The sequence below is a fragment of the Gopherus evgoodei genome, chromosome 1, assembly GCF_007399415.2.
Source record: "Gopherus evgoodei ecotype Sinaloan lineage chromosome 1, rGopEvg1_v1.p, whole genome shotgun sequence".
Classification (NCBI taxonomy): Eukaryota; Metazoa; Chordata; order Testudines; family Testudinidae; genus Gopherus; species Gopherus evgoodei.
In genome coordinates, this window is record NC_044322.1 from 233,979,964 (window position 1) to 234,000,054 (window position 20,091).

At 44.9% G+C, this 20,091-nt stretch overlaps 2 protein-coding genes across 4 annotated transcripts in view; one reads left to right on the top strand and one right to left on the bottom strand.

Annotated features, from left to right (window-relative positions):
* The window catches only part of LOC115637848 (tetratricopeptide repeat protein 38-like), a 40,896-nt gene extending 39,193 nt beyond the window's left edge, over window positions 1-1,703 (bottom strand). For all 3 annotated transcript variants that reach the window (XM_030539455.1, XM_030539466.1, XM_030539460.1), the window contains exon 1: window positions 1,630-1,703. In XM_030539455.1, coding sequence (XP_030395315.1) covers window positions 1,630-1,653 — 24 coding nt within the window. In that variant the 5' untranslated portion in view covers window positions 1,654-1,703. The remainder of the gene's footprint in view (window positions 1-1,629) is intronic.
* Window positions 1,704-2,001: 298 nt separating this feature from the next.
* Window positions 2,002-10,983, top strand: PKDREJ (polycystin family receptor for egg jelly). Its single transcript, XM_030539386.1, has one exon. It carries the CDS (start codon window positions 2,026-2,028, stop codon window positions 9,994-9,996), a length of 7,971 nt encoding a protein of 2,656 aa, XP_030395246.1. The 5' UTR covers window positions 2,002-2,025; the 3' UTR covers window positions 9,997-10,983.
* The last annotated feature ends 9,108 nt before the right edge of the window (window positions 10,984-20,091 follow it).

Below are 20,091 nucleotides of genomic sequence, written 5' to 3' on the forward strand. Positions count from 1 at the left end.
CCAGCTGGACAGGACACACATAAATTTTTTCACCCAAATGTCTCAAAACATTTCACACACACAGGTAGCAATACAGCATCCCTGTGATTCTTTGCACTGTTGTAGCCATGTTGGCCCCGGAATATTAGCCAGACAAGGTGGCTGAGGTAATATCATTTATTGGACCAACTTCTACTCGTGAAACATACAAGCTTTTGAGCTACAGAGAGCTGAAGAAGAGCTCTATGTAGCTCAGGGTGGGCAAATTTTTTAGATCGAGGACCACATCTGGGAATAGAAATTGTATGGTGGGCTATGAATGCTCATAAAACTGGGGTTGGGGTGCAGGAGGGGGTGAGAGCTCTGGTTGGGGGTGCAGGCTCTGGGGTGGGACTGGGGATGAGCCGTTTGGCGTGCAGGAGGATGCTCTGGGCTAGGGCTGAGGGGTTCAGAGGGTGGGAGGGGGATTAGGGCTGGGGCAGGGGGTTGGGGCATGGGAAGAGACTCAGGGGTGCAGGCTCCGAGCAGCGCTTACCTCAAGCGACTCCCATAAGCAGCAGCATGCCCCTTTTCTGGCTCCTACATGGAAGCGCGGCCAGGCGACTCTGCACGCTGCCCCATCTACAGGCACCATCCCTGCAGTTCCCATTGGAGCAACAGCTAGGGCCATTGGAAAACACAGGAGCCAGAGTGGGGCCATGCCACAGTTTGTGGGGTCTCCGTGGAGCAGCCCCAGATCCTGCAGCCCAGCTGGAGCACCAGAGCAGGGCAAGCCCCAGGCCACGCTCTCCAGCAGGAGCTCAGGGGCCGGATCCAGCCAGCGGGCTGTAGTTTGTCCACCCCTGATGTAGCTGGACACCACGAGATGTCAGTCCACTGAAAGATACTACTTCAGCCCCTGGTGTGTCTAGCAGCCCTGTGAGACAGATGTACCGTATGTTATCCCCCACTTTAAGCCAGGGAGCCCGAGGCACGGAGTGGTGAAGTACTTGCAGAAGGCAGGCTGGGAGCCAGGAGCCTGACTCCTCAATTAGAATATCATCTGTGGCTTCTAGGAGTCACTAGTGTCATCAATCCTGATATCAGCACTCTCTGATAAAGGACACTAGACTAGACAGACATTGTTGTGTCCCTGGATGTCAATACATAGGTTCCTGATGAACCCATTGTCAGAGAGGAGTTGTGAAGCTGGAGAAGGGGGAGATCAAGCTGAAATGGCCCAATCCCACTTGGAAAAAATTCAGCTGAGACTTTTCCCTCCGAACCTTGCATCTTGGACACCAGCTGTACATGGACACCTTACTTTGTCCACAAGGTCTGGGAGCCTGACTCCTAGGGGAAAGTCACCACCACAAAACCCCTGTGTCTGCGGAAAGCAAACGGCCGCTCGCATTCATGCTCTGTAAGATCAGGCGGGACAATCGCCCCTCGGGAGGCTCGAGGTTTACTGGGCACTGCCCGCGCCTGGAACCGGACCGAGCCGCCGCTCCAGGTCCCGTCCAGCTCCATGTTACTGCGGGTGCGGCCGGGGGCAGGCTGTGGTGGGGAGCGGGGGCCCCACAAACCTGCCCCACGAACTGCCCCTGGGAGGAGAGACACCCCCCAGCCCATCGCAGCGCGCGGGGGCCGGCGGCGCTGCTCCCCCCTCACCTTGCAGTCTCTGAGCGGCACCATCTTCCCGGCCCCTTCTCTGCCCTTGTGCTGCGGGGCGGGGCTGGGCCCGGCCCGCCTCCCGCAGAGAGACACCTAGCCGGGCGGGGCGGGGCGACCCGGTCTCCGCTGAGCGGATAGCGGCCTCTTTGGACCAGGGCGCCGCAGCGCCAGCCGGCTGTGGGAGAGCCCGGCCCGGCGCCTCAGATCGGGGAAGGGAGGAATTTGGGCGCCACATAAAACGCGGGGGGCGGGGACAGGCCGGCCCGGGGGATCCCGGCAGTGCCGGGGCGCGGGGATTCCAGGCTGCGCAGCGGCTGCACGGTGGCAGTTGGAGCCGTTGGGAGATGTCCGTTCCCGGGCCAGGGATCTCCCCTTGGCCCCGCCACCACCACCATGCCGCCGCTGCTCCTCCCCAGCCTCCTCCTGTCGCTCCTGGGCTGCTGCGGCCCCCCGGGCCGGGCTGCTGCGGCCGCCCCGCGCTTCCAGCTCCCGCCACTGCTGGTCACCTGCTCGGACCCGCACGGGCGTGTCTATCGGCGCCAGGACAATGAGGTCTGGGCCTCGTGCCTGTGGGATGGTCCCATCGAGCTGCGTTATACGCGGGCCCCCGGAGCAGTGTCAGGAGCCCAGGAGGGAGAGACACAACTGCCACCCCCACCGCGCTGCCGCTGGTACCGGGACTCAGTCTGGGTGCAGGACACGTCTCGCTGGTCAGGCAGGGCAGTGCTGGGGCCAGGCCTGGCTGGGGGCGGCCCTGCTCCACCCTGGGCCTCAAGCCACATCACGGTACAATGTGCATCGGCCTCGTGTGCCGTGCCTACGTGTCTGCACCGCAACCTGAGCATCGAGGTGTCTGGGCAGGATGTGCGGCTCTTCCTGCTTTGGCCACCGGAACCCCCCATCCTTGAGTGGCAGCCCGTGCAGCTGGGCTGGTGTGCACGCCTCAAGAGCTCACGCTGGCGCTACCGCTTCAGCAGCCGCGGGGGCAGCCCTGCTGCACTCCTCATTCCTAGCAACCAGCACCACAAGCTGCTCTCACCCGCTGCCTACCCAAGAGCTGAATTGCACCAGGTCTGTGCCTCCTACTACAGCTACCGCCTGACCGTGCACTATACCCGCCGTGGTCTCTACATTGCCTCAATCAGCATGGAGCAGGGGCCTCGGATCAGCCTTAGCCTCACCCTGAGGGTGGAGCCAGCTCTGCTGCATGTCCTCAGTGCCCACTCTAAGTTGTTTAGCCTTCCTTACCAGCCCCTCAGCCTCTCTTGGAGCCTACAGCCCCTTGGCCCCAGGACACTGGCATATAGGCTGCTGGACATGCAGGGGACGGAGGGCTGGTCAGCCTCCTATAATCCTTATGCTTTGCGGAGCAACTTCTGTGCTGACTCCATGCCCCGGCAGGCTAGTGAAATGGCGCTGGCCAGCATTTACTTCCATATTGATGGAGAGTGGTTTGGGGATCTAGCAGGGGAGCTGAGTTTCTCCAATGCTACACTGGGCCTGACAATGAACAGTGAAACTCCCACCTACCTCACCCTTAATCCCCAGAAGACCAAGTCTGGCACTTATATTTTTAGCCGCAACCATGGACTTTATTACACCACCCAAGCAAACAATGCCAGTGCCCCTGATGACGGTGTCAAATCCCATTATATATTCTTCCAGCAGCAGAGCCTTTCCTTCTTGCTCACTATTGAGTTTGTGAAGTTGCAATGGTACAAGTTCAACATGCACTTGTATCTGAACCGGAAAGGAGCCCTGTTCAGGTCTCTAGTGGACAGAGATATAGAAGTCCACATTTTCAACAGTGGTCCTTCTTTTTTGCAGAGTTTGATCTACATTGTGTGGTTTATTCCTGTGCAACATCCAATGCTGCAGTGTGAGTGGACCTTCAACCTGCAGTTGTTTGGATCAAGAAAAGAGTACCTCATCCAGAACAATACTTATACTTATGATGATCATGTCAGAAATGCAGCCCACTTTGTCCGTCGCTCTGTTTTACCTTTTAATCCTGCCCTGTACACAGGGTTTGTGGCAAAAGTGAATTGTACCAGAAGTGGACTTACACCTGCTGTTTTAAAAGTCACAGTCAACACTTATGCTTCAAAGGTCATGGAGTCACTGGTATCTTGTCAGAAAAAACCTTGTTTCATAGAGCGTTTGAGAATCCAGAAGCCTGATCTTGTTTACCCCATCATACGTACTAAAAAAGGGTTACAACTTATCCTGTATGCCAAGTTGCAAGTAAACTGCACAGATCTTGTACGTACTGAAGCAATCTGGAAAATCTATGGTGTTCAGAATGTCACAACTATTCCAGACTGGACAAAACCTTTAAATCCACCCCTCATCTGGAGAAGACACATGCTTATTTTACAAATTCCCAGCTTTAGTTTAGATTATGGCTTGTATCTGTTTAATTTCTCTGTTAAAATAACTGCATCTGAGAGTGTTGTGGAAGGCTCAGATACGGTTTTTGTTCAGATTGAGAAGAGTGACCTGGTGGCAGTCATTGCTGGAGGCACTTTCCGGACAGTGGGTTTTTCTGATCATTGGACTCTGGATGGATCTACTTCCTCTGATCCTGATTCATTGGACCGATTAGAGGGGCTCACATTTATGTGGTACTGTACAAAACGTGTATCAGATTATGCAAACATGACAGTGAGTACAAATGGGACCTGTCATCCAAACCAGGTAGATTTGAAATGGATAAAGTTTTCTGGTCCTACTCAGACTATTTTGCCAGAAACCCTTCAAGGAAATACTGTGTACCATTTTCGTTTGGTCATTCAAAAGGATAACAGAAAGAGTTATGCTGACCAAACCATAAGCGTGCGGCCTGGATCTCCACCTGTTCTGAATGTTACATGCATTGAAAATTGTGGTAAAATTGTAATTCCAACAGATAGATTTACATTGTCTGGAAAATGCCTAAACTGTAGAATGACTAGTCGACCAGTCTATCACTGGTCACTTTTTTCAGGAAGTTTCACTGAAGTAAAATTTGATTGGGCTTCCAAAACTTCAACAGGGAAGTCTAGTGCATACCTGTCTATACATGCTTTGACTTTTATGAATATTGCAGACCAGTCATACTCTCTTCTCCTAAAAATAACCACTTGGGGTGGTACGTCATCAACCTACAGGTACTCATTTTATGTAAATTCTCCACCTAGGATTGGAAAGTGTACTGTCAATCCAACCAGGGGTGTTGCATTCCTGACAAAATTTATTGTTCAGTGTAGTGGATTTTCAGATAAAAATTTACCTCTTACGTACAAAGTAATAGCAGCCTCAGATTTATTGAAAAGCAGTAGAATAACTTCTTTAGAGGAGAATACTTTAGGGACAATAGTGTATTTTGGCTATCAGCCTAAAACTCCTCCATCTTTTCTCCCCATTGGTGTACCATCTAAGAAGTATACTTTGACAATCTATGTTCAAGTGTATGATTCCCTTGGGGCATTTTCCCAAGTAGCTTTACACACAACAGTGCAGGATCCAGCCAAAAGTAGACCACCAGATATTATGCTCAATGAACTGCTTGCTTTAACCAGTGGATCAAATGCACCAATGACATCTTTGCTTCAAATTGGAGATTATTTAAATGTAGGCTATTTGGTTTATATGGTTGCCTCAATTTTAAATGATATTAAAACTGCACCAACTATCCAGGTGTCTAAGGCTGAATTTAGAGAAAGCCTTCTTAATCAGTCTTTGAGTATTCCTACTACCAACGTAATGGAAGTAAATCAAGTAGTTGCTTGTATTTCTGAATTAACACAGGAAGTCACTGAAGTAAATAGAGCATCACAACAGCTTGCCATTCAAAAACTGAAAGAAGTGAGTGAAGCACTAAAAAGATTCAGGGATAAAAGCCTTGGGTCTGAACAAACAGAGCTTCTGAGCACTGGTATACTAACAGGCCTGTCCAATGTCCTGAAAGCTTCTCTTTTAGATCTCAGCAATGTCAATGTGCATGCAGTTAAACAAACCTTCTCTGTCATGGAGACTTTAGCAGAAATAGTCTTACAAGGCAAAGTCCCTGGAGAAAATGAAACTGTAATGGAGGCCAAAAGCTGGAACATTAATTTACAGAAAGATGAAAAGTGGGATGTCACAAATACTTTCTCCGCCAAAAAAGACTGCCAGAATTGCTTTTATCCAACACTGAAGCAGGAGGATCATTCAGAATTGCCAATAGATGCTGTGATTGCCACTGTATTTTATGAGTTTGAAGAGAACCCCTTCCCTTGGTTGGCATATACGTCAGATATTGTAACAACAGTCACTGGGTTCAAAATGACAGGAACCAAAGTGAATGGTGACATAATAGGGATCATGCCTGCAGTAGCAGAAGTGATTATTGCTAGAAAAGATAAGAAGTCTGCAGCTTTTAAATTGACAATAGGGCCTGATAAAACCCTCCCAAAAACAACTGGAGGATTTAGTTTTGAAGTGGACAGAAACTCCAAGGATATATTTATCCAGATTTTGACTAAATTAAAAGTTTCTTTCAGGTTATTTATATACTTAGGTGTTAATGTCACCCACACCTCTCCTATAGCTTCTTTTGTTGCTTCTCACAATGAGCCTGCAGTTGCAAGTGGGAATAAGTCAAATAACATAGATTGTGCGATTAAGGCTCCTTATGTTATCTGTCTCCCACAGTCACTGCTGAGGGCCACAGCCCCAGGCAGTGGGACAGATAAATGGACCATTTCCATTATCTTGCAATCACAATCTATTGTAAGGTCCAGAAACAACAGATTGGTGAGCATATCCCTTTTTAATGCTGTCTGCTTAGACCTAGATGGAGTGCAGAGTCAGTGGAAAGAAGGTACATGCGTTCTTGGCCCTCTTACCAGCTGGCAAAGGGTACATTGCATCTGCAAAGTGAAGCAGCGCACCAAGGGAACAGCAAGCCGCACCATACCCAGTTCCTCCAAATTCGATATCAAGTTCTTGGCCTCTAAAGTATTTGTGGTCCCCAACCCAGTGGATCTGAAAAAATCCCTTTTAGCAAAAATACACAAAAACATGGTGACCCTCTTAACAGTGCTTTTCATTTTTTTAGTCTATTTTCTCCTAGCTCTCTGGGCCCTGAGAAAAGACCGGACTGATAAAGTTAGCAGGGACAAAGTTATAGTCCTGCAAGACAATGACCCCTTTGATAAAGTGTGCTACTTGGTCACTTTATACACAGGCAGTCGTTTGGGAGCTGGAACCACAGCAGATGTTTTTCTCCAACTCATAGGCCAAAATGGCACCAGTGATGTGCATCACTTACGGCACCTGAATTATCCATCATTCATTCGAGGAGGCATTGATACTTTTCTGCTAACTACCAAGAATGATTTAGGAGACATTTATTCCCTTAGGGTCTGGCACAATAACGGAGGTTCTTCTCCTGACTGGTTCTTAAGTAGAGTAAAAGTTGAAAATATGTATACTAAAGAGTTCTGGCTGTTTATTTGCAGGAAATGGCTTGCTCTTGATAAGGATGATCGTTTACTAGAAAGGACATTTGTTGTTACACACCCAAGAGTACCTTTGGCCAAAATGGACTATTTTTTAATAAATATTGCCAATGACCTCGTAGATAGTCACATATGGTTATCTGTTTTTGCTCAGGTTGTCACTGGCTCCTTCAACAGACTCCAAAGATTATCTTGCTGTTTAGCAGTACTATTGTGTACCCTGCTTATTAACATTATGTTCTTTAATGCTGACAAAAATAAAGAAGTTGTTTCAATACACTTACGATATTTGATATCAATAATAATAGGAATTGAAAGTGCTTTGGTTACCATCCCTGTGCAAATGATTATAACTGCCTTGTTTAAGTATTCACAGAAGGAGCCTTGTCCACATGGTGCAGCTCAGAATCACCCAAAGGAAAGTTCACCCTTCATGTCTGGAAACCTTAGGAACTGGAAGGAACGCCTGCAAAAATGGTACATTACAGAAGCTTCTACACAATCTGTGAGTAGCAATACTCTAGAGAACTGTTCCAATGCTAATGATTCATATAGTTTACAGTATTTTGATAAGAAAAGAAAGCAAAGAACACCAAAAATGTGGAGTAATTGCACAATCTCTGAGGGTGCTGCAAATGCAATTGCAGCACAGGAGGAAAATGCAGCTGATACTTCAACTGCAGAGGCTAAAGCACAACAAACCCAACCGCGAAACTCCAATTTCAGTAATAATTATGCAGAAGAAAAGGATGACAGCATTCAGAAAGAAAGAAAACCACTAAACATCCCCTTCATGCTCTTTCGCAAAAGGCCACAGATAACTTTTTGTTGGTGGTGTGTATATGTCTCTTGGATATTGGTCATAGTTGTAGCAGGGGTGTCATCATTTTTCATCGTATTATATGGTCTGTCCTATGGCTACAAAACATCATTAGAGTGGCTTTTAGCATCAGCAACCTCATTTTTTGAGAGTGTGCTGCTTCTTCAAACCCTAAAAATCATTCTTTTCTCAGCCCTGGGTACAATTTATCCAAAGTACTATGAAAACATCCCATGGTCAACCAGGGATAATTTCCTTGAGATTAGGTTGGATGAAGTTAGTATGGATGCAGATGAGATGAGAGAGAAGCACTATGAAATTATCAGACTCAGAGGCACTAAGCAGTATCAACCCTTAGAAGAGGATGAAATCACAATCATGAGGAAAAGAGAGAAAATTAAAAGCAAAGTTTTCATCTTCCTCAAAGACATTGTCAGTCACTTTGTCTTTTTAACCCTAGTATTAAACATTGCCTACTCCACAGAAAACACCAACAGCTTTTACTACAATCAAGTTATTCATAAACAATTCTCTCTTAAGCTCTCCAGCGTGGATAAACTAGAACACATTTACTTGTGGGTGAATAATGTCTTTTTGTCTTTGATCCACAATAACCACCAACCAACTTTTCTTTCTGACAGCTGGTCCAAAATCCTAGGTTTGCCAAGGATGAGGCAAGTAAGAGCGAAAAGTACTGAGAAAAAATGTTTCCATCCTCACAGCTTTGTAAATAAATTTGTGATCAGTAAAAGCCATTGTCTTCATAAATATGGCAGTGACCCTGAAGAGAGAGGAGACTATGCTGGGTCCTGGACAAAGGTTGCCAACAGATCTGTTACTAGTGACATCGTCAACTATGTAGGGTTTACGTACCAGTCAAACAGAAATCAGTGGGTGTATTACTCATATGGAGAATTATACACATATGGACCAGGGGGATACACTTTTTACTTCTTCCCTGCAGAACAGCGGCCTCATTCAACAAAAAGGCTGAATGTTTTACAAAATAGCAATTGGCTTGATGAAGAGACATGGGCTGTGATTATTGAACTAACTACATTTAACCCAGATGTACATTTATTTTGCAGCATCTCGGTCATATTTGAAATTTCTCATTTTGGGCTTATAAACACAAGCTTGTCAGTACATTCTTTCACACTCCCAATTTTCCAGCAGCAAAGCAGAACACAAATTTTTGTGTTTATAACTGTTCTTGCTTTTCTCCTCATTTATATCATGGATGAAATTCACATCATACGCCAAGAAAGGACAAAGTATATTAAAAATGTTTCCAACTTAATCAATTTTGGTCTAAAGTCGGTGTTTGTCTTTTTTGTTTTCCTGCAAGTCATCAAATTTAAAATGGGGGCTGATATAGTAAAGTTTTACTTACTTAATCCAAATGATTTCATTCCTTTCCATACAGTTTCTCATGTAGATCAGACCTTGAGGATAATTATGGGCTTTTTGGCATTTCTCATAGTTTTGAAAACTCTCAGGTATTCCAGATTCTTTTATGATGTGCGTCTGGCACAAAGATCCATCCTGGCAGCTCTTCCTGGAATCTGTTCTATGGCACTTGTGGTGGCAGTTTACTTTTTTGTATACATGGCTTTTGGCTACCTAGTGTTTGGCCAACATGAATGGAATTATAATAATATGATTCATTCAGCTCAGACTGTCTTCTCCTATTGTGTTTCAGCTTTTAAGGACACTGCTTTTACATCCAACCGGTTGCTGGGTGGTCTTTTCCTAGCCTCCTTTATGCTGGTGATGATCTGTGTCTTGATCAATTTATTTCAAGCTGTGATTATGTCTGCCTATGAGGATATGAAACAACCTGTATATGAAGAACCATCTGATGAAGCAGAGGTGATTACTTTTCTAGTTCATAAGATCAGAAGGATATGGTATTTTATCACCTGTAGGACACCAGCAGCAAGTGATCCAGATCTTTTCAATAGCGTACTGTATGGGCAAGCTCAGAGGTATAGCCACCGACACTTAGGGCTAAAGACCAAAAAAATAAACGGCAAGAAAATGGTTTATCTTGTCATATGAGTAATGCAGGTTTTTATGTGCAATAAGAATGATTTTTAAAGAACAGTATAATAACAACAATAATAATTTATCCTCTAATATTTCCCAAATCAGTGCTCATAAATATTCTGAGTTAACTTGTGACATTAGGGAATTCTCAACATACAGCCACTCACTATTGGTCCTCCTCAGATTTACCTCAGAATCCTTTGAGACAATTTCCATAGTATTTTAAATTAGGCATCAGTTCCTACAACATTTCATAGGCAGCAGGTCAGGACTCAGTTTAATAGTTGTCTGGGACAACAAGCCAGCTGCAAATGGCTGAGCAAATCCACTATAATAGAAGACTAGAAATGGACAGGGAGCAGGTTCATGGCATGTATACCCCTGCCTAGAAACTGCTGGTAAGGCTTCTTCATGAATCATAACCTAAAGAATGAGAAATGTTACATTGAAAGAAAAGATAGGATAATTTATAATGATTTGATTTGGCAAGCAAAAAAACTGTTTCAAAACTACATTTCTCTAATACAGACAATTTAAATACAATACTATAAGATTCTTAAAAGAATCAGCAAATACCTTTGACCTATACAATTTGTTGTGTATTCAGACTGTGCATATAGTGGAATTCTGGTATATTTTGCTACTTTGTTTGCATATTGGTCAATATGTTAAGTTTTACTAAGTAATGAATGTCAGATAAATGAGTACAGGCAAGAAGAAAGGACTTGTTTTATCACATCAAGCATTATTAAATGTATAGACCTTTGTTAGAAAAAAAAATGTATTTTCTATCCCTGTGACTCGTTTGCTGTACAAAACTGATGTACAACAGATCCGCTCTCCCTCAATTCTAATTGTATGTGTTTTCATTGTATGTTCATCTTTTGCATGGAAACATTCTCCTTAGTTGAGTCCCTGTTTATCTAATAAATTCCAGGTTCCTCCTTCTGTTCAGAAAAGTGGGGTTTTACTATACTAAGCTTCTGACATTATTGTATATTCACAGAATATTTTTGAAGTGAGTCAATCACACAGTATTGTGGGAACACATTTTATACAAGTGTGTGTTTTAAATGTGTATCTTATCATAAACATTCAGGAATAAACCAATCTTTAAACACTTCCTTATAACATGTGGCTATTTCTTACCAATATAACAGCCACACATACCAAATTATGTTAGTAATTGGCATTGAATACTGTCAAATGTCATACTTTGAACGGATAGTTTGATAGCTCTTCTGGATGCATCTACAGCAAATGCATATATATGTAACTCAATCTAGAGGCACGACTACAGCATTCTCTCTTTTCTCCTCAGGGATATGGGTTCTGGGTTCACCTATCACCTGGTACCTCCACCAAAGGAAACTCCTAGTGCTGAGAACATAGAAGGCCTGGCCCTTGTAAAATATTCATCACCCAATCTCATACACAGGAATGTTAGAGCACCAAAAAAAAACAACTATCAATTCCCAGAGTGATAAAACATTAACAGGAGCTTTATTAGGTATTGGAAATTCAGGATAGGGGACAATGGAAAAAACAGATTGGGATAATAAAAGACAAAACTAATAATACATAAATTCTACCTCCCATCCAACATTTACAGCCAATATGTACCATACTGCTCCCTTCCAGCACGTGCCTAGGCAAATATTGAGTTGAGACGCAGTCTGTGATGGATGGTGCAGCACTGAAATCAGTAGCCATCTTAAAAGACAATATCAAACTAAATAAACAAGGGTATTCTTATAAATATCCACACCAAGGATGGTTGGATCATCCTTGTGACTCTCTGGATTCAAAAGTGCAGTTTGGCTGGCTCTTGGTAGCCTCACTGTGACTCTCTTCTCAGTTTTTTGGGTTTCTGGTCTCTGCTGCAATGACACTGTTCAATGTCCCAGAAATTCCATAAGAGCTCAAAGTCTCTCCTTGGGTAGGAATGTGGAGGGTAGAAGGGTCCTCCCCAGCTGAATAGCTCCTTTTCTCTCTACACTCCAAACACAGTGCACTGAAAGTGAAGTCAGACCTTTTATTCTGAGTCCTGGCTCATGATTGTTCCCAATAGTGTTGCTTACTGTGTTCTGTTTCTGCCCTGGACCCTAGGCAATCTTGGAAACAGAGTCTTTAGCCTCTGCCACCATTACTGCTGTAGTTCAGGGGTGAGTCCCTTAGAGGCTGAGTGTGGTATTTCAGGAGCAACCCCTCAAAAGACAGTACACTGTCCCCTACATCAGAAAAGTCCCCATCAAGAACTTAATTAAAAACATTTAAAATAATACATAATAAAACATCAATACAAACAAACACAATGTCTAACTAAAACCCAAGGACAACATAGAGGTCTTCCCAATACTGGACAGTACACTCCTGATACCCACTTACGAAGCATCTGAGGAAGCCCTTTGGAGGGAGACACTAGCAGAATCCTAGGTTAACTTTACCATAGATTTCACCTTTCATCCAGAGTATCTGGATACAGCTGGATTTTCAGCAGCAGTAGGTCATGCATTTCCCACCTCAGGATCCATGTATGAGTCCACAACTTCTTCCTCAGGTGGGCTCTTCCTCTGTAACCGTAGCCATATCTTCTGGATTTTGTGGTGGAAAGAACAGTTCTGCCAAAGGGTTTAACTAATCTATAGTGGTATCAGGATTAGATCGATTAGATATGGAGATTTTGTTCAAACTGGGACTTTAGTTTCATCATAAAACTTGACCCTTATAAACATCATCAGGCTGATGTGCTCATAAACCATTTCCCCACATGGGAAACTATACTCACTATCAATATATGAAACAACTAATTCTTCATCTGTAGCTGAATACACTATATCAGGAGATGATGCAGTAACACTCTCTTGTCATTATTTCTTCTCCTAGTGACAGGAATTCTTTTGAAAAATGTTTTTGGTACAGGGTTACTGCTTGGGGTAAGTTGTCTAACAGATAGCAGATGGATCCTGTGCAGAGTCTTGATAGATTCTTTCCCATCCTCAGACCAAACTTTATAAACAGGTAGGTCTGGAAACTTTTGTACAATGAAAGGGGTGTCAGCCTTCCATCAATCTGCAATTTTATATTTTCCTGAGAGTCCAAAATTCCTTATTAAGATCCGATTCCCTGGTTGCAGGGCACGATCTCTTATTTGGGAATCATAGCAGGCCTTGTTTGATTCTCTGCATTTTCTTAAGGCACCTGTCGCTGGTTTATAGGCCTCCTTCAACAGCTCTTACTCAATTGACATACTAAAGACATGTCTAAGAGTAAATTCCATCAGCTGACACGGTGACGCACAAATCAACCAGAAGTCTGGCTTCTCTTCCAAATATTAAGTAACAGACAATATCCTGTAGACTCATTTTTTTGTACAGTTATAGGCATGCACCAGAAAGCTGATGTGCTGACTCCATTTGGGTTTTTGGTTAGGACTTAATGTGTCCAAACATGTTTAATGATGTTCTGTTAAATCTCTGCACCCGAAGGTCTCCTTAGTGATGATATGGTGTGGTTCTGGATTTCCTCACAACCACCATTTGCAATGGTTCTTTAATAAACCTACTCTTGAATTCTGTTCCTTGATCTGAATGGATTCTACAAGGCAATCTATAGCGTACAAAGAACTTTTCCCACCACACCTTAGCAATAGTAGTGGATTTCTGGTGCCTGGTGGGGAAAGCCTGGATGTATCAGGTGAAATGATCCATTACCACAAGTATGTTTCCTTGTTCTTAGTATCACTTTCCATACTTAAACAGTCCATGTATAAAAGATCACTGCTGGTGATGTTAACCAAAGGGGTAGATTTCTTTGGCAATGTCATCCTGTGTAGACATCTAAAACAAGCCTTGAAATGCCTTCTCACATAATTAGCCATACATGGCCAACAGAACTGGGATTTCACTAAGTCAAGTGTCTTGTCCACTCCCAGCTCTCCCATTTCTTCATGGAGGGAATGTAGGCAATCCTCCTAAACTTAACCAGAAGCACTAGTTATTTCTTTCGGGCTGTTGAACATTGACTTGTGCAACATAACAGACCATTTATGGGGGTAAGCCTACTCCATTATCTTAAAGGGTGCATCTTGGTGAGAAGACTACTGACATCTCTGGTTTTCCCTTTTCTAGAGCATAAATAAAGTCTCAAACTGTGGTCTGTTTTTTGACTTTTCTCAGAGTAGACATGCTTAGCTGCAGTAAGAAGTCAGGTCCAGATAGGTGAAATGGGCATAAATGATAGGGATAACTTCTGGACAGACTCCCAGCTAGTCACACAGCCTTTACCCCAGAGGCAGGAATCTAGTGTGTCCTGTTCTGAGCCAGAGCATCCACATCAGTGTTCTTCAAATTGGAACAGTACTGAAGACTGACGTCCTAAGCAGACAAGGCTGAAAACCATCAGCGCCCTGTAGCATCAGACTTAACTGATGTTAACATGTCTGTGGCGTTACACCCCATATTCTTCACAGAAATATAGTTATTATATGAATATGGCATAACTAAGATATACTTTAAGGCACTGGCTTCCTAAACCAGAGCTTGTGGGTTCAAGTCCCATTTGAGGTGAAAAACTACTTCTTTGAGGGGAGGGATAGCTCAGTGCTTTGCACACTGGCCTGCTAAACCCACGGTTGTGAGTTAAATCCTTGAGGGGGGCCACTTAGGGATCTGGGGGAAAAATCAGTACTTGGTCCTGGTGGTGAAGGTAGGGGGCTGGACTTAATAACCCTTCAGGGTCCCTTCCAGTTCTATGAGATAGGTATATTTTTTTTATGCAAGATGGCTCATATAAGATATCATTGGAAAGGTTATGATTTACTGAATGTGATTATCCAATTTGTATACATGTATCATTTCTGTATTTGAGGTTAGGAATATTGAGTATGTAACAATTACAACTGTGTGTGTACTTGGGAAAATGCCCACCAGACAGTAAGCAATCATCCTGAATGCGCCATTTAAGATGAAAAAATAAGAGTGTGAAGATACTAATTTCTGTCCTTCCTGAGAGGCGTACTGGGACATAGCTGTGACACCACTAAGGGCACATCTTCGCTGGCAACATTAAAGCACTGCTGCGGCAGTTTTAACATGGCTTGTGTAGTCGCAACAAACCACCTCCACAAGGAGAATAGCTCCCAATGCTGTCTACACTGGCACTTTACAGGACTGAAACTTGCTGCACTCAGGGGTTTTTTTTCCCACATCCCTGAGTGAGAAAGTTGCAGCGCTTTAAATTCCCAGGGTAGACAAGCCCGATGTCAGGTGATAAGATCACCTGATACAAAATACCACCTTATCTATGCCAACAGGAGAAGCTCTCCCATCAGTATAGGTAGTATCTTCATTAAGGACTACAGCACCGTATGTGTAGACAAGCCCTACTCTTCTTATCAATCAAAATCCTGTTGTAGTTAGAATCCCAGCAATGCCTCCATTTTGTAACCCCATCCTGAGGCATGGCTGCAGCCTCTCCCTTTTCTCCTCAGGGATATGGGTCCTGGGTTTGGCTATAAGGGCATCCGGTGCCTCCACCCAAGGAAAAGCCCCTTTGTGCAGAGAACACAGAGGGGCTGTCCCTTAGGAAAATATTCATCATCCAATCTCATACATAGGCGTGTCAGTCAGAACACAAAAAATAAAATTAAACACCTACCACAATTTCTGGAGTGATAAAACAGTAACAGGGGCTTTATTATGTGTGGGAAACTCAGGATAGGGAACAATGAAAAACGAGATTAGGATAATAAATGACAAAATTAACAATACATAAACTCTGCCTCACCCCCAACATTTACAGCCACACTGCTCTCTCCCAGCACTTACCTATGCATACGAAGAGTTTAGACACAGTCTGTGATGGGTGGAGAAACAGTGAAATCAGGGGCCAGCTTAAACACAATATCACTAAATAAACAAGGGTGTTCTTACAACATATCCATACCAAGGATGGTCAGATCATTCTTGTGACTCTTTGTCTGGATTCAAATGTGGATTTAGACTAGCTCTTGGTAGCCTCACTGTGACTCTCTCCTCAGTCTTCTGGGTTTCTGGTCTCTGCTGCAATGACACTGTTCAATGTCCCAGAAATCCTATAAGAGCTCAAAGTCTCTCCTTGGGTAGGAAGGTGAAGGGTAGAAGTGTCCTTGTCATAAACAGATAGCTAAGGGTTAATGTCTCTTTCACCTAAAGCACCTGACCAGAGGACCAATCAGGAAACCGGATTTTTTCAACTTTGGGTGGAGGGAAGTTTGTGTCTGGGGTCTTTGTTTTCTGGCTGCCTGCTTTCTCTGAGCTTTGGAGAAGTAGTTCTGTTTTCTAATCTTCTGTTTCTAAGTGTAAGGACAAAGAGATCAGATAGTAAGTTATATGGTTTCTTTTCTTTGGTATTTGCATGAATATAAGTGCTGGAGTGCTTTGATTTGTATTCTTTTTGAATAAGGCTGTTTATTCAATATTCTTTTAAGCAATCGACCCTGTGTTGTGTCACCTTAATACAGAGAGAACATTTGTATGTATTGTTTCTTTCTTTTTTATATAAAGCTTTCTTTTAAGACCTGTTGGTGTTTTTCTTTACTTCAGGGAAATTGAGTCTGTACTCACCAGGGAATTGGTGGGAGGAAGAAATCAGGGGAGATCAGTGTGTGTTGAATTGGCTAGCCTGATTTTGCATTCCCTCTGGGGGAATAGGAAAGTTCTTTTTGTTTCCAGGATTGGGAACAGAGAGGGGGAGTCACTCTGTGTAGTTTCACAGAGCTTGTGTCTGTGTATCTCTCCAGGAGCACCTGGAGGGGGGGAGGGAAAAAGGATTATTTCCCTTTGTTGTGAGACTCAAGGGATTTGGGTCTTGGGGTCCCCAGGGAAGGTTTTTCAGGGGGACCAGAGTGCCCCAAAACACTCTAATTTTTTGGGTGGTGGCAGCAAGTACCAGGTCCAAGCTGGTAATTAAGCTTGGAGGTTTTCATGCTAACCCCCATATTTTGGACGCTAAGGTCCAAATCTGGGACTAAGGTTATAACATGAGTGGCAGCGGGTGGGAGATAGACAGAATCCAGAAGCCAGTAGGAATATTATATTTTTCTTTTCTCTGCTAAGGGCTTTTTAGCAGAGAGAAACAGTTGGTTTTAAAAGGGAACCAGAGAGAATTTTTTTTCTGCTCTCTCTGGCAGTTTGTGGCTTGCATGTTAAGCAAGAAGCCATTACCAGACTATTAACAGTCTTTTGTCACACAATAGCACTCCCATTGAGAGTCATACCAGCACTATATACATGCAAATAAAGTGGTTTTTCAGGTTTACTTAACATTGAAGATTAGCTAAAGGCACTGTTGCTAGGCAGACCTCAGGAGGCAACAGAGAGCCTGCAGTTCAGAAGAGAAACACCGGAGGGCACCCCAACACAAGAAAACAGGAACCATGTCTACCAAGGCAAAAATTGAGGCCGAAGACCAATTCAGAGAAGCTGAACACAGGCGACAGCTGGAAATAAAACAAAAAGACATGGAGATGAAAGAAAGAGAAGAACAGATCAGACAGGCAGCCTACCAAAGAGAACAGGCAGCCTACCAAAAAGAACAGGCAGCCTACCAAGGAGAACAGGCAGCCAAAGAGGCAGCACACAAAAGAAAACTAGAAGAAGAAGAGGTGGCCCACCGAAGGAAGCAAGCAGAAGAAGAGGCAGCCCACAGAAGACAGATAGTACTCCAAAGGGAAGCCCACCAACAGGCCATGGAATTAGAAAAGGCTAAGCAACACACTCCAGCCAATCCTAACAACCCATCGCCAATTATTGCTCAACAGCACAGGAAATTTCCCACCTACAAGGCAGGTGATGACACCGAGGCCTTCTTGGAAAATTTTGAAAGAGCCTGTCTTGGGTACAGCATCCCCGAAGACCAGTACATGGTAGAATTAAGGCCACAACTCAGTGGACCTTTAGCAGAGGTGGCAGCTGAAATGCCTAAGCAGCAAATGAATGACTATAAACTTTTTCAAACCAAGGCCAGATACAGGATGGGGATAACCCCAGATCATGCCCGTCGGCGTTTCAGAACCCAAAAGTGGAAACCAGAGGTGTCATTTCCCAAACACGCCTACTACATTGCAAAAAACTATGAGGCCTGGATAACAGGAAACAACATTCAAACCTTGGAAGAACTGAACCTCCTCATACAAATGGAGCAGTTCTTGGATGGTGTTCCTGAAGACATCACACGGTACATACAAGATGGAAAACCCAAAGATCTCGCTGAGGCGGGGGAGATTGGAGCCAAATGGATGGAACTGGCAGAAAGCAAGAAAGCTACTGTCAAGGGGAACGATTACCCCAGGGGGCACACGGACCATAAACCCTACAACCGAGGACAGCCAAAGACCCCACATACCACCCAAGTAAAGCCACAGACACCCTACCCTTCCACCTCACCAGTCTCCAGTAACTCACCTCGGCCCAGTGAGCCATCAGACGGAAGATGCTTTAAGTGTAATCAACTGGGACATATCAAGGCCAACTGTCCCAAGAACACCATGCGAGTGCAATTCATTACACCTCCATCACACCAAAGATCCCCAGGCCCGGATGCCTCTCAAATACCCTTGGAGCGAAGGGAAAATTTGAGAGTGGGCGGAAAGAAGGTTACTGCGTGGAGAGACACGGGGGCACAAGTGTCAGCTATCCACCAATCCTTCGTTGACCCCAAATTCATCAACTCAAAGGCCAAAGTTACAATTTACCCCTTCATGTCACAAGCTGTAGACTTGCCTACAGCTCAACTGCCTGTCCAGTACAAAGGCTGGTCAGGAATGTGGACTTTTGCAGTCTATGACAACTATCCTATCCCCATGCTACTGGGGGAAGACTTGGCCAACCAGGTGAGGCGGGCCAAGAGAGTGGGAATGGTTACACGTAGCCAAACCAGGCAAGCTTCCAGACCCATTCCTGTTCCTGAACCGTCCACAGACGCCCCGTCTGTGTTACCAGAGACCCAGACAGAGGTAGTGGATCCAGATTCCATGCCAACCACTGAAACAGCCACAGCACCTCCAGTCCCAGGCCCGGAACTGGAACAGCAACCAGCACCAGCAATTGCAACCCCATCTTCAAACTCAACGCCAGTGGGCGCCAGCGAGCCACAACTGGCAGAAGCAACAGACAGCCATACCCAAAAGGCTCAGCCAGAGCCTGAAATACCCTCAGGTGCACCAGCGGAGAGCGGGTCACCAGCAACGGAAACAACCCCATCACCTACATCGCTTCCAGAGGGACCAAGCCCAAGTCCACAGTCTGAGGAAGAACTGGTGACCCCAGCCTCAAGGGAACAGTTTCAGGCTGAGCAGGAAGCAGATGACAGCCTTCAGAAAGCTTGGGCGGCGGCACGGAGCACCCCACCGCCTCTCAGCTCTTCTAATCGATCCCGGTTTGTTATAGACCAAGGACTTTTATACAAGGAAATTCTTTCTGGGGGACACCGGGAAGAATGGCAGCCGCAAAAACAGTTGGTGGTTCCAACTAAGTACCGGGGGAAGCTCTTAAGCTTAGCCCATGATCATCCCAGTGGCCATGCTGGGGTGAACAGAACCAAGGATCGGTTGGGGAAGTCCTTCCACTGGGAGGGGATGGGCAAGGATGTTGCCAAGTATGTCCGGTCTTGTGAGGTATGCCAAAGAGTGGGTAAGCCTCAAGACCAGGTCAAGGCCCCTCTCCAGCCACTCCCCATAATTGAGGTCCCATTTCAGCGAGTAGCTGTGGATATTCTGGGCCCTTTCCCAAAAAAGACGCCCAGAGGAAAGCAGTACGTACTGACTTTAGTGGACTTTGCTACCCGATGGCCAGAAGCAGTAGCTCTAGGCAACACCAGGGCTAACACTGTGTGCCTGGCCTTAACAGACATCTTTGCCAGGGTAGGTTGGCCCTCTGACATCCTTACAGATTCAGGGTCTAATTTCCTGGCAGGGACCATGGAAAAACTGTGGGAAACTCATGGGGTGAATCACTTGGTTGCCACCCCGTACCACCATCAAACCAATGGCCTGGTGGAAAGGTTCAATGGAACTTTGGGGGCCATGATACGAAAATTCATCAATGAATTCTCCAATAATTGGGACCT

What these genes read in the sequence shown, in the direction of transcription:
- PKDREJ (XM_030539386.1), top strand. Translation starts at nt 2,026, where the DNA reads ATGCCGCCGCTGCTCCTCCCCAGCCTCCTCCTGTCGCTCCTGGGCTGC.